This window comes from Tenrec ecaudatus, chromosome 2 (genome assembly GCF_050624435.1).
Source record: "Tenrec ecaudatus isolate mTenEca1 chromosome 2, mTenEca1.hap1, whole genome shotgun sequence".
NCBI classification, from domain to species: Eukaryota; Metazoa; Chordata; class Mammalia; order Afrosoricida; family Tenrecidae; genus Tenrec; species Tenrec ecaudatus.
The window spans coordinates 62,099,849-62,115,377 of NC_134531.1; the positions used below are offsets into that span (position 1 = coordinate 62,099,849).

Here is a 15,529-nt window from a genome sequence, read left to right on the forward strand (position 1 = left end):
TGAAAACATTATGTTGAGGGGGAAACAGTCATAAAAGGATACATATTGTGTCATCCAACCTATATGGAAGATCTAGGAAAGGCAAGTATATGAAAACCAAAGTTTATTAGTTGTCATGAAAGGAAGAATGGAGGAGGAAAGAATCATTTCCTCTGGCCCATGTGAGTGTCAATTAAGAGTGATGAACAAAGTTTTTAAAAAAGAGTGATGAAAGCTTTGGAATCAAATAGTGGTGATGGATGCACCACATGATAAAAATAATTAATGTCACTGAATTGCATACACAAAAAAGTGAGAGGGAAAATTTTTGTGGTTGCTAGGTGCTGTTGAGTCATGACCATTCACAGTGACCCAATGGGCAATAGATTGAAAAAGGTACCCAGTCCTGTGCTAGCCTCACAAGAACACATATGTTCGAGCCATTGGTCAAGCCACTGTGCGAATCCATCTCCTTGAGGGTTTTCTTTACACGTACACACACACACACACGCACACAGAGTAAGGGGGGAGGGCTACCTACAAAAAGTTTCTGGGAAAATGGAATCAAAAGATAACAGAATTTTCCATGACTTTTTTGAAGTTTATATATATGCATATATCAATATCTGTTTTATTTTATTGCCTTCGTGTACTGGGTAAATCCTTCAGAACAATTTGTGTATCTTTTTACTGTGCCAGCAAGTCGATGCCAACTCATGGTGACCCTCTAGGACAGGGTAGAACTGCCCCTGTGAACTTCTGAGATCGTAGTTCTTTGTGGGAGTAGAAGGCTCCATCTTCCTCCCATGGAACAGCTGGTGGTTTTGAACTGCTAACCTTGTGGTTAGCCTAACATTAAGGCAAGAAAAATATTAAAAGCATAAAGACTGAAATCATTTCTGTTGCCACATAATCAGGCTAGTTAAAAGAAAATCATGAGCTAACTATGAAACAGCTATTAAAAATAATATAATTTAGAAAGGTAAATATATATAGGGTTAATATATAAAATTAGTTGTATTTTTACATATTGGGAAAAAAGGAAATCATGTCATTAACAATAAAGTAAAAAATATTCAGGAATAGATTTAGCACAATCTTTACAACAAACATTACAAATATAGTGCTTAAAAATTAAGTACATAAAAAAGAAAATATATGCTATATTAATGGAAAAATTGGTCATCTCTGAGCTCTCCTCACTTGATCTACAGAAGTGATGAAATGCCAAAAAGCTCATAGAGCTTTGTAATAAAAATTAACAAACGGATTTGAAAATGAAAAGGACTTAGGATATTAAACAACAATGATTCTTGAAAAATATCAGTTACACCACCTGTATTCAGGCTAAAAACACCGCTGTAATAATCAAGACTGTGTGGTGCAGGCAAAGAGTTGATAAAAATATTAGTAAAACAAAATAAGAGAGTCCACACATCTACTGCAAATACACTCCATAGGCCAAAAATATTTTGAGATGTATAGAAATTCTAAATGTAGAAATTTAAACCATAAAAGTAAACATAAGAAAATGTCGTTGTAAGTTGAGGTAGGTAAAAGTTTATCAGATATGGCACAGAACATAGTGACTATGAAAGAGTTATTGATAATCTGGCAATCTTGAAAATTAAAAACATATCTCCATCCAAAAACACCATTAAAATAGTAATAGGGAAGCCACAGACGTTGAGAAAATATTCACAGAACATATTGGATAGGCCATTTCCACTGAAGAACCAAAAGATAAATAGTCCAATTAAAGCATAGGCAAAGGGTTCAAACAGACAACACAAATACCATATAAATAGACATATCCAATCATCAGGAAAATGCAAGTTAAAACTGCCCTGAGATGCCACTCTGTGCCCACAAGCAGACCGACATAGCTAAATGCTGGCAGAGAAACAATGCAATCTTATACGCTGTTGGTGGGAGCATCAAATGAAATAGCCACTTTAGAAAAATACCTGCCATTTATTTTAAATCTGAACGTACACCTACCCTCCTGCCCAGCAATTCCATCCCTACATATTTATCTAAGAGAAATGAAAACATATTCCCACAAAAAGACTTCCACAGAAATATTCCTAGCAATTTTACTCATGACAGCCAAACAGAACTTGCCCAGATGTCCGTAAATATGACCGTAGACATGCCGACTATGGCTCATACAATGGACTCCTGCTCAGCACTCAAAAGAATGAACTATTTCCACAAGCAACGCCAGGCATGGGCCTCCGAAACACTATCCTGTGTGGCATGACCTCATTTGCATGAAGTTCTAGGCTAGGCAACACTAATCTATGGGGAGAAAAAAATCAGAAAATGGCTACTTCTTGGCATGAGAAAGTAGAGGCAGCCATTGGGAAGGACTTGGAGGATGAGAATTCTGAATGTATTGGTAATGTTCTATATCTCAATAGGAGCTGGGTTATCAAAGAATATGCAGTTTCCAGTAGGCATCAAAGAACAAAAATCACATCATTGTGAATGAGGGGGAGTGGGGAGTCATGACAAAAAAAGCCCATCTGTAGGCAACTGGACATCCCTAACTGCTCCCCACCCTCTACCCCCAGTATCATGATCCCAATTCTACCTTACAAATACGGCTGGACTGGAGGATGTACACTGGTACAGATAGGAACTGGGAACACAGGGAATCCAGGACAGAGGAACCCCTCAAGACCAGTGGTGAAAGTGGTGATACTGAGAGGGTGGAGGGAAGGTGGGGTAGAAAGGGGGAATCGATTACAAGGATCTACATATAACCTCCTCCCTAAGGGATGGACAACCGAAAAGTGGGTGAAGGGAGACGATGGACAGTGTAAGATATGACAAAATAATAATTTATAAATTATCGAGGGTTCATGAGGGAGGGGGAGTGGGCAGGGAGGGGGAAATGAGGAGCTGATACCAAGGACTCAATTAGAAAGCAAATGTTTTGAGAATGATGATAGGAACAAATGGACAAATGTGTTTGACACAATGGATGGATGAATGGATTGTGATTGTACCAGCCCCCAGTAAAATTATTTTTTAAACTTTTTAAATAAATAAAGAGAATATCAGTTTCCAAAACTCAAGGAAACTACAATTAAATGGTTGATTCAGTTGTCACTGAAAATTTCTTTTATCTTTCCCGCATGTTGGTTAATTTTCACAGTGAAATATTAGGAAATAAGGGAACAATATATGAAAGTTGCTTAACAGTACATTCAGTTTTCTCCTAGAGAAAATTTCCAAATAAAACAAAAAACAAAATGAGTTTGCATTTGGGAAGCTTAAGAAATTTTCTTTTATCTGTTGAGCAACGAGTGCTTGATACCGCCCCTAATTAAAGAGCACAAATGTTCCTAACAATAAAAGCAATAATAAGAATCAGTAGCATAACTTGGATCTTTGACCAGCAAATAACACAGAATTTGATGGTCTCTTTTGCGTTGATTTATAGTTTTATAATTTGTTTGTAAGGTGACAGTTCCAAATATCCAATTATGACAAAATAATGTGCATATGCCTGAAGAAAGTCTCATGCAGAACTAAAAAATATCATTATATGGCTTTGTATACATGCAGAGGTTCTTTCTAACCTCTTTGTATCTTAACAAATACAATGAACTTTTTATGAGTTCTGATTATTTGTACGAGCATATAAAGCTCATTAAACAGAAACTAAAACATGTGAACTTCACAGCTTTATGAGCACGTGCTTTCTTCCACTTGTAAATGCTCATTTTTGCTAGTCTATGCATAAATGTACACATGGATGTATATATCTGTATGTAGTTTTTATTTTTGCAACTCTCTCAAGCATGAAGAATGCTCTGCCCAGTTATACATTACCTCCAGTATAGGGTTTCCAGTTATAATACTTTCCACGGAAAGGCATATTGTCAAAGTCTGCACACTGTTTCTCTCGAAAATCTCGGGACCCCAAAGGACATGGCTAAAATAAAATAAAATCATCAATGGTACGATTGTTGAAAAAGGCTAAATTAAGACTGCCTGAAATCCATCTAATTAGCTCATCACTTTACTCTCTGGCTGTAATTCTGACATTTGCTTTACTGTTTTAGAACCAGTATCCAGAATGAAATGTCTGTTTTGTCATATTAACCACAGAAGAAATAACTGAAGCAATTTAAACAAACTTAAGTATTAGACAGTTTCCATATAACTCTACACTCAGATATGTGTCATAGTTCACTTTGCAATCAATCCATCAGGTATCACACAAAAAACGAGGTGGAGAAAATGAAATGTAATATCCTTTCTGGTAACAGAAATTGAGGTCCAGTTGCCATGGCTTGCTCCCAGCTCTTTATTTCAGGGAGTCAAGAGGCAGGTTTGTAACATGACAGTGAGCAGTATTAATTGTGGTTTGGAGCACAACTACTATCACTGTTTACTGTCTAGCCCTGACATATTTTAAGATGTGGAATGAGCAGGGCACAATACAAGGCCTCAAGTCTAAACACCTTCACATTCAAAGAATTTGGACTTGCTAAGAGTTGCAGTTCACTTGTTAACAGCCTAGAGACGAACACACGAACGGCTCCAAAGCGTGTGCGTGCATCTGCATGGAAAAGGGTGGCTGCGAGGGTGCAGAAGAGGGGGGTTTGCTTTTGTAAAATTTTGGAAAGCTTTCCTTCTACCTGAAGCTTTTAAAGGAGAAGCTGCTTGCCAATCTAACTAGGCTCACATTCCAAAAACCACAAGGTCATCCTAAACTCAACCCTGGAGTTCACAAAGAATTCAAAGTGTAACATATCACAGTGTTTGGGCAATATGACCTAATTTGACTCATCTCTCAGAGTTCTGCAGCTGTAGTCCTTAAAAAAAAACAAAGCTCTCATTTTGGAAACACTGACTGAGAAAACATTCTCTTGAACAGAACATGGAAGGACAGTACACGTCATTAGATAAAAGCTCTTAATTGAGAATAAATAATGGGCATGTTGAAGACATTCTCAAAGATAGTTTGAGGTACTTTTTTACCATCCTCCCTTGAATTTCTATATTTTCTTTACAGTGTATTTCAAGATCTGTACATTGTGAATAGCCCCCTTGAAGGATGTAGAATAACATACCACAATGCTCAAATATTTCCATGGTCATTATTACTTCCTATATACTCTGCCTCAAATTTAGTCCAGATCAAGTGTAAAGCCTCAGAATCAGAAAAGGGTGGCATAAGATCTACTTTCTATTAAGAATGCTAATTTTGTTAAAATTTTTCAGCACATTAATTATGGGGCACAACACTGGAGACACAGTGCAGGAATGGTGTCCAATCTGACCCCACCACACTGCGGCGAAACATTAAGGGTGTGCAACAGAACATCAAGGGGAACAGAGCAATGAAGTCTCCAGGGAATACCAAAAATAGACTTTGGGGCTGGGGCATGACACCCCATTAGATTCTACCAGACAACACTCCTAAAGGTCAACAAACAGACCTTGAACTACTTAGAGGCTTTTCTCTCTTTTTTTGTCGTTTTTTTTTTTTTGTTACTGTTGTTGCTTTGCTTTCTTTTGTTGGTTTGTTTTGCTCTGTCTTGTTTTTGTACATATTATTATTTCTGCAGGTCTATCTAGATATGATAGGCGGGATAAACAATCCGGAGGAGAAAACAACGGGACTGACAGTTCCAGAGGAACATGGGAGAGGAGGAGGTGGGGGAGCGGGGAGGAAGTGGGTGTTAACAAACCCAGGGACAGGGAACAACAAGTGATCCAAAATTGATGGCAAGGAGGGTGTAGGAGGCCTGGTAGGGCTTGATCTAGGGCAATGTAACCAAGAGGAATTCCTGAAATTCAAATGAAGGCTGATATGATATGATAGTGGGACAAGAGGAAAGTAAAAGGAAATAGAGGAAGGAACTAGGAGGCAAAGGGCATTTATAGAGGTCTAAATACAGGCATGAACATATGTAAAGGTATTTTTATATAATGATAGGGATGTAGGTCTATGTACATATATTAATATGCTAAGTATTAAGGTAGCAGATAGATATTGGGCCTCTACTCAAGTCCTCCCTCAATTCAAGAACACTTTGTTCTAATTAACTGTCATTCTGGGATGTTCACCTTCCCAACAAGACCACTGAAGACAAAGTGGGTGCATAAGCAAATGTGGTGAAGAAAGCTGATGGTGGCTGGCTATCAAAAGATATAGCATCTGGGGGTCTTAAAGGCTTGAAGATAAGCAAGTGGCCATCTAGCTCAGAAGCAACAAAGCCCATGTGGAAGAAGCACACCAGCCTGTGTGATCACGAGGTGTTGATGGGATTGGATATCAGGCATCAAAGAACAAAAACTCATATCATTGTGAATGAGAGGAAGTGTGGAACGGAGACCCAAAGCCCATTTGTAGGCCACTGGACATCCCCCTTACAGAAGGGTCACAGGGAGGAGATGAGCCAGTCAGGGTGCAGTGTAGCAACAATGAAACATACAACTTTCCTCTAGTTCTTTAATGCTTCCTTCCCCCCATTGTCATGATCCCAATTCTACCTTCCAAATCCAGCTAGACCAGACGATGTACACTGGTACAAATCAGAGCTGGAAAGACAGGAAATCCAGGACAGATGAACCCTCAGGACCAGTAATGAGAGTAGAGATACCAGAAGGGTAAGGGGAAGGTAGGGGAGAAAGGGAGAACAGATCATAATGATCTACATATAACCCCCTCCCGGGGGGGGGCAATAGAAAAGAAGGTGAAGGGAGATGTCAGACAGTATAAGACATGATAAAATAATAATAATTTATAAATTATCAAGGGTTCGTTAGGGAAAGAGGATGGAGTGGGGAAAATGAGGAGCTGATACCAAGGGCTCAAATAGAAAACAAATGTTTTGAGAATGATGATGGCAACACATGTACAAATGTGCTTGACCCAGTGGATGGATGGATGAATTGTGGTAAGAGTTGTACGAGCCCCCAGTAAAATGACGGGGAAAAAATTTCAGCACACTAAAACATGACACTGCAAACTCAATCCTAATGATTCTGTTTGTGAAACTACCCTTCTTGCTTACCTTTACAAGGAAATAAAGGTTTCTATTTAAGGGTGGAGAGCTGGTGGTGTAGCGGTTACACGTTTGGCTGCTAACCTAGCAAGCTCAGCACTTCCAACCATCAGCAGCTGTGAGGCCGAAAGACAAGATTTTCTTCTCCCCGAAAGAGTGACAGTTAGAAACCCACAGAGCCAGTTCTGTTCTGTCCTAGCGGGTCTCTGAGTCAGAATCAAATCAACGGTAATGCGCTTTTTAGTGTTTATTTGTTCGATTTGCTATAAGTTACCTAGTGAATCGTGCTGGAAGGATATGCCTCCAGAGTGTTATATTTCATGGCCTCCTAATCTGTGAATTAAAGGAATACATTCCGTGTATACCTATTTTAGAGGAATTTCACACAAAACACTGAAGTTGTCAGAGGCTGTGCCAGGCTGCAAGACAGCTTTTTAATGCAAATAGCATCACTCTCATAAGATAAAAAAATTTTGAATGCTAATGACAAGTTTTCATATAATACGTAAGGACTTGGAAAGGGCCAACCACTGATGTCCACCCAAGCATGCTTAGCAGTGTAACTGGAGAGACAGGTCACAAATGGAAACAGAGCAGAATTATTTTCAGGTAAAGGAAATTGAATGTGACAGCATGCCTATAGGCACTGAAAGAAGACATATAGGAACATCAATGTGTCAGGTATTAAGGAAGTATTTGTGGAGGAAGGAAAAATTTGAGTGTGTACCAAAGTACGAGAAGAATCAAGCTGGTTATGAAAGAAATGGTGGGGGGAGGGGTATATGAAAAATGAAGCCAAGTAAAGCCGTGTGAAAGGGTTGAGAAGTCACATGTTGCAAGTCGTTGGGAAAAGACCATTCCACAGGCAAAAAGAGGAGCTATTTGGAAGCCTATTTTTGAACATATCATTTCATGGATGAGTGTGAAATATTTTAAAAGCCAATGATAACAAAACTAAGGTATCAGAAGGGCCATTCACTTAAAATAAATAAACCCCACAAATCCTATTTTTAATATCTTATAAGGATAAGCCTAAATGGAAAGGAAAGAAACTGTCCAAAAGGAAGACACAGCTATTGGATGAAACACTTGCCATTATTAACCAAATATACAAAAAACATGTAGCTATTATTTCCCGACACACCCTCCACCTAGACCTATCTGCTTCTGACAGTGGTGTTTCTATGTCTCCAGCCTCCCCAGGAGGCTCCTGCCCTCTCCAGGTGACCGCACACAGTACCAGTGGGAGCATCCTGGAGGAACGCATATCGCTTCCCTTTTCAACGTGCTCTGAGTTTGGGGAGGAGAGGGAAGTCTGAAAGGACAAGGCCAGGCTTGGAGGCACTTAGGGTTACGTTTCCTAACAAAATTCTCCTAGGACAGCCCTGGCGGGTCCAAGAAGGAGCAGGGCAATGTTATGCTTGAAAACATTCTTTCCTGGCCTTTATCTCACTAATGCCATTTTTCAGTGCCTTGAAGCTTCATCCAAACAAGGTGCCATAACCTTTCATCATGAACATTTTCAATGAAATATATCTCAGATAGCATATAACACATTCATTTAAAATATACAATTAATGGTGTTTTGAATATTCAGATATGTGCAACTATCATACCAATTTCAGAACATCTTCACCCCCTCAAAAAGAACATTCCCCACCTCAAAAGAAGTGTCCTACATTTTAGCTATCACACTCCTTTCTCTCTAGGACACACAGCCCTAAGCAGCCACACACCGACTTTCTACCTGCAGATCTGCGTGGGGTTTTTTGCTGACTTGTCTGCCTTGTGATGAACTGGTCCAGGAGGTGAGTAGAAAGACACTGTTTTGACATGACCTTATTCTCTGGATCATATTGGCGACCCAAGACTTATCACTAGGTAGCATTTACTCCATAGAATCATTTTTGTTCCCTTTGGTCTTGTTTAAAAGCCTGAGGAGAAGGTCAGGTCTTTAATCTAAGTGACCTTCCCTCAAAGTTCTTGGTGTTGATCAAACCAAATCCTGCCGAGGCCAAAATAGTAGTTTATACCAGAAAATGCCAAACCCTGTACAGCCCCAACTTTCATAGCTATTGCATTAATGGCAATTCTGGAATTCACAACTTCAGCAATAGTTTCTTCATTCATTGGAGTTTATCGTCTTCCATCTCTTGGCTCACTTCCAGGTCTTCCTTAAAATATTCGGTACATCTAAAAATTGTTTCATGTAGGTCAGAATTATTGTCAATTTGTTGCAAAACTTCAATGATTTGGGAAGATACCCTCTTCGGTTCTGATAAAATTTGATATTATCCCTGATCTCAGAATTGTTTTTTTTCCCACAGTACAAAAAGTATTCTTGTGTTTTTGAAGCCCCCATTAGAGTAAGACAAGCGTACTGCTGAAAGACCTTGTCTGCAGTAACTACCCATCACAGAAACAGGTGTAAACACACTTTGTTTGCAATAAACCTGTGCATGCCTGACTCGGAACATGAGCAACAATGATTTTTGACTTACCCTCATGTCACCAATTTAACCTCTCCACACTCTTACATTAGTCATCGTCATTTTACAGTGACGTCAACTGGAATACACAAAGGACACCTGCCTCCTATGGACACTCTGGATGCTACAAGAATCGGTTCCATTTTAATTGTTCAGATGTAAAAAACATAACGGAAATAATTCTTGAGTTCTCAACCTAGCCTGTCATTAATCAGTGACAACCTGTATCTTTCCCAGGCTACTTTTTTCTTAGTTGTAAAATGAGAGGCGCTTCCAGCAAGAGCGGAATCTTTTCGTTTTTTTTGATTGGGGGGGTGGGTGGGAGGGAGAAGGGGCACCACTTCAGGCAACAACCTTGCCATTCATCTTCCACATATGGTCTCAGTTTTTTTCGGTCTGGTTTCTGGAGTCTGATAAACTACCTGCTTTCCTGGGGGTGTAGTGGTGATGTATTGGACGGCAACCTGAAAGGTGAGCAGTTGGAAACCCCCGGCCACTGTGCAGGAGAAAGATAGGACTTTCTACGCGGAACCCCATAGAGGCAGGGCTACCCTTCCGGTAGGGCTACTATGAGTCAGCATCCACTGAATGGCCGTGCGTGTTTTTATTTTCCTGTGTCTTCCTAAGACGAATGTGAGCACCTTCCTGATGGTGCCAGTCTAGGGCTTCTTGGTCACTTTCCTGTCTATTATGATCAATTTTCAGCACTCAATTCCCTCTATTTAAATTTTCAGAGTGGTTTATATTAAAGCCTGAATCTTGACTGATCATCACAACGGAAGTTACTGAGAAAGTAAATAGAGATGTGCTTCCATGTATTCATATTTTGCAGTTCATTAGGACAGGGTTTGACAAACTTGCTCTGCAATGGGTCAGATTGTAAATATTGTTGGATTTGTGGGCCATGTGGTCTCTATGGAAACAACTCCACTCTGCCATCATCATGTCAAAGATGCCGTAGACAAAGCATATATGAGTGGGTATGACTGTGTTACAAATAAAACTTTATTTTAAAATTCTGCCTGGCAGGTTTGGCCCATGAGCTTCAATTTGCTATCCCTTGGGGCAAAGTGTAACAAAATGCCTGGTAGAATTTTGCAGAAGAGCCAAACTCACTTTTTTTTTTTTTAGTGCAATATAGAATTAAACAATTTTAAAAACTTCTGTTAGAGGTGAGCTAATCTAATTTGTACAAGATGCTAATATTTCCTCTACAATTGGACTCAAAGTGGTCATCCAAGCTGTGTGGTCATCTACATAAAGGCACATCTAATACTTTTAAAAATAGCCAATTATTAGCAGGTTCTTCAATTCAAGCTCAAACCTATCTTCTAGTAACCCTGAGTCTATCTCCTTTCTTCTAGCTATACGTGAACAAATCGAATCCCTAACGGAAAGGGGCTTAAACCTTGACACCGTTCCTCTACAGACACCAAAGTTTATCATCAAAAGGCAGTTGCTGTTGAGTTTATTCCAGTTCAAGTCTGCCCACACGCATCAGCGTGGAACTGCACGCCATAGGGTTTTCAGTGACGAATTTTGGGGAACTAGATCGCCAAGTCTTTCTTCAACACGTGTCTGTACACATCAGCCTTTCCGCTAGCAACTGCGCATGTGAACCATGCACTACCCCGGGACTCTGACTCACTGCTCCTAAAACTAGACATCAAGAACCAGTCTTCTAGGGCTGTCTTTCATTCCGAAACTATTTACGAACTGCTTTAGATGTATCAGACTATATATACGCTGGAGATGCCGCAATAAACAAGAAAGACGGAGGCCTTGCTTTCAGGAAGTGTATTCTATTAGGGAATGAGAAAGAAGAAAAACAAAGCAGAGTCCCATGGCCATGGAGTCAATCCCAACTGAGAGTGGCCCTAAAAGAGCAGAGCTGGCTTACCAAACCTATCATCCTACCGGAGGCAGCGGCCACAGCTTTCCCCAAAGAGCAGTTGCGGGGCTTGAACTCTCAACTTCCGGTTAGTAGCTAAGAGCTTAACCATTACGGCCCCGTAGCTCAATAGTAAAAGTGGGAGAGAAACTATTGTAAACAGTATGATCTGGAAATTTCTCGCTGATAAAATGGGACTCGAACAGGAACCTAAAAGAAGCCAAGGAAGAGACTTACATACCATATGTACTCATGAATAAGCCAAGTTTTCAACAGTTTTTATGCAGTTTTTGTGGTAAAATTAGGTACCTCGGCTGATATTTGGATCGATTTATATTCGAGTATACTAGAGTGACAATTATGTTCCGGGAAGGAGGGTTAGGGGAATTACTGCAGACTTGTATCCCAATTTTCTGTTTACAGAATACATTAGCTGGCATTCTATCCTCCTGATTTAGACTTTTGCATAAGTGGAGGTTCTCTGTGAATCAGCTTTGATTCGAAATAGACCCCCACGGGAATTCTATATGCTGCTTTCAAAGAAGGAAAGTGGTCAAAGAACAACTTCTTAAGAAAAAGTCATGCAAAATACTTTTTTGCTTTGGTTTGTTCTGTTTAGAAGTCGTAGGAATTTAAGGAGTAATGCTTTTTAAATGACTTAAGGACAATGGATGCTGACACTCTATAGAAACTCTTGGAGAAAACAGTGGGCATAAGCAACTGATTTCTTATGTCAAGCCTGACAAGTTTTCAGCCTCCTAGTGCTAACCCCAATCAAGCATCCTTCCACTCTGAAAACCAAGCAACAGGGCTCCCACATCAATCCAGAGGGCTAAGCTGTAGATCTCAGCAGCTTTTGATCTTTTTAGCCTTTTCAAAGGTTGTTTTTTAATGTATCAACTTTTAAAACATCTTTTTAATAAAGATCTATATGAGCTAGAGCATTCATTCATTAGACTCTTCTGTGCTTCCAATTATACTGATGGGTCAAAAGCAACCCCTTTGGACTAAGCACAGTACTTTTGTCAGGGGATACATCTGAAAAAGAGTAATTCATTGCTCATAAACGTTGCTGTAGAAAGACAGCTAAGCTTCCATCCACACCCTCCACAGCCCCATTTCTCATATCAGGGTTATTAAACTGCTTGTGCCTAAGAATCGGAAGTCCCGGGCCAACATTGTGTCACCTTTTGTGTGTAAATAACAAAAGAGCCTTTACTTTCAAGAGCAGGAGCCCAGGTGGGGTGATGGCGATGTGCTACGTGGCGATCTGCAAGGTCGGCCGGTTGAAACCACCAGCAAGCAGCTCCATGGGACTTTCTACTCCCGTGAACACGGAGTCTCGGAAACTCAGCGGCAGTTCCACCCTGCCCTATAGGATCATCGAGTGAGTATTGACTCCATGGCCCCGAGAGCAACACACAAGCATCCACTGACAGCTGGGTGGCAGCGGGGCAGGAGACGCTCCAGCCAGAAATCCCATGAGGCTCTCCTGCATGGAAGGTGAGAAGTCTCCCATTCAGCCATGACTACCCTCCTAGTTCACCCAGAAAGTTGATTTTTTTTTTTTGTCTAAATCACACAAAGATGTCACAGGGGCAAGCAAAATTTCTGCTCTCTTAGTTAACAGGCACTGTCAGGGAAGTGCTGGCCCACTACCCTCCAGGTTGGTGGTTTAAACCCCTTTCCTGGGTCGCCATGAGTTGGAGCCAACTCGATGGCAGTAGGTTTGGGGTCTGATTCATTCAAAGAATGCGCACACGGGTACTTCCAAAATGAAGTTTACTGCTCACTTCAAGTACTAAAAGGAGGCCTGGTGGCAGAATGGTCACACGTTTAGCTGCGATCTGCATGGTCAACAGTCAGAAACCACCAGTCGCTCCGTAGGAGAGACAGGGCTTTCTACTCTCATGAAGAGTTACAGTCTTGGAACGCAGGGGAAGCTCTACTCTGCCCTATAGGATCTCCGTGAGTTGGCATTGACATGATGGCAAGGTGTGCATGTCATATACGGTGCCCTGGTGCCATTGTGGATTACTGCATTGAGCTGCTTGCTAACTTCAAGGTCAGTAGTTCAATCCCACCACTGGCTTCAGGGGACAAAGATGAGTCTCTCTACTCCCATAAAAGATCTACAGCCTTGGAAACCCACAAAGGCAAGTTCTACTCTGTCCTATAAGGTCCCTGTAATGTTGATAGGAGTTGAAATTGACTCAGTGTAATAAATTATTTCAACCCTAGTTTAGATTCAACCTTCTCTTCCCCCCCCCAAATAGTTCCTAGATTCCCACTTTTTTTTTCCTTTTAAATAAAAGGAAAGTGAAAGCTTGATGAACCCACATTGTCCGGGCAGTCTTGCATCCAGCTGCCAGGTTTAATACCATGATCTTCTATGAAAACCCTTCAAAGTCGTGATTGTTACACAACTTGTATAGCCAGAACATAATAAAAGTGCGCTCTATCAACAGTATGATCCTCTTCCAAGCTTATAAACGTGTTTGTTCAGAAACAAAACTTTACTTGGTAATTTTAAAATGTCCCTCTAGAGAACACAATAAATAAGCACGCTCTATTCTGTGTTTAAAAACCAATCCTCATTTTCAAAACAACACATTCTATAAAATTCATACCAAATGAGGGAAAATCAATGACACTCGCTCCTGCTATATTTTGCCCTGATGGGCATATTAGAATATTTACACGAATAAAGTGGTCCGTACATATTGGTTTTCTAATTATAATTCAGGACCAGGTTATAACACTATTAATTAATGCATTAACTCTGTACCTTTTTCTTCACTTAGATTAGAAGACAATGTCAACCTTGACCAAACTCTGAGAGAAACTTCTTGACACAATCCTCTTCCAAAAGCTTCCATTTGTGATAAGAGTCAGGTAACCAGAAAATCTCTGCTTTAATTGGCCCCTTTCCATGGTGCTAGCCTGTGGCTCAGGCTTAGTGTCTTCATTTTTAAAAGACGGGCCTTTAATACTTGTTCTTCCTCTTCATAAAAGTAATTTGAAGCTGTATTGCGATTATACGGGGAAGCACTTTGTAATCTAGAACACATACATGTATATGGTAATGGCTACGTGGTATAAAGTACCAATTAAGGACGAGCACTGGATATCTCACATGTGTTACTTCTTTTAATTCTCAAAGCAACCCTGAAAGCATAATGTAATTATATCCAATTGTCTAGGAGTTACCTGGAGTTTGGTGACAAAGTCAAGATAAACTTACACCTATTTAATTCTGACTTCCATGCCCCCCCCCCCAAACAACACTACAACCCAATGTGCAAATATAAGCTGTAATAGTCCTGTCTACCTGTTTACGGTTTCACATTCTTAAGTAATAGATGAAAAGGAAGTGTGGAGAAAATGCCTGGGTATACAATCTATGCTATAGCAGCTATGCTGACATTTTACGACGGCTCTCAGAGAACTCGGAAACCTCCTTGGCTTCATACTTTCTTTTGTTTGTAGTTTTAATGCATAAAGGAGAGACACTGAGATCTTTAAAAGGGGAGAGCTCAGTTTTCCTTTTTTTCCCCCGTCCCCCTCCCTCCCCGATCCCACCCCTGGTCCCTTGATAGTTTATAAATAATTATTATATCTTATCTTACACTCCCCGGTGTCTCCCCTCACCCGCCTCCCCATTGCCCATCTCCCAGAGAGGAGGTTACACATAGCTGATTCCAGGAACCCGAGTGGAAGGTGAATTATGAGAATGACGAGTGCAACGAATGTATAAGGGTGCTTTGCTCAAGTGATGTATGTACAGACTGTGATAAGAGCCTAATGAGCCCCAATAAAAATATTTTTAAAAGAAGATTATAATGATAAATCTGACTTAAATGGTTAAAAACGTATCATTTGATCTCCCTTTCGATACACTGTGTGCTTGTCTGGTTTTTAATATTTTCTGTGTTGTGTTTTTTTTTATATAGGGTTTTCTGTTTCATTTTGTCATTGTTGGTAGCCTTTTGACTCCTTGTTATGTCTCTTTCTGTTTTTCGATGTGTGAAACCCAGGATGGGTGAATCTCCAGAGGCAATAACTAGAATAAGGGATCCTAGGGGCTATGGCATGGTAGCTGGGGAGTAAAGGGAAGTTTATATAACGGAGTTCAAGAA

The 15,529-nt window shown here is 40.3% G+C and overlaps 1 protein-coding gene across 3 annotated transcripts in view; it reads right to left on the reverse strand.

Annotated features, from left to right (window-relative positions):
- Window positions 1-15,529, reverse strand: part of ADAMTS6 (ADAM metallopeptidase with thrombospondin type 1 motif 6) — a 308,640-nt gene that overhangs the window by 82,395 nt on the left and 210,716 nt on the right. For all 3 annotated transcript variants that reach the window (XR_012782832.1, XM_075541085.1, XM_075541084.1), the window contains one exon: window positions 3,823-3,925. Coding sequence is in view for 2 of the 3 variants with exons in the window: in XM_075541085.1 (XP_075397200.1) it covers window positions 3,823-3,925 (103 nt within the window). In the remaining variant the exon portion in view is untranslated. The remainder of the gene's footprint in view (window positions 1-3,822; window positions 3,926-15,529) is intronic.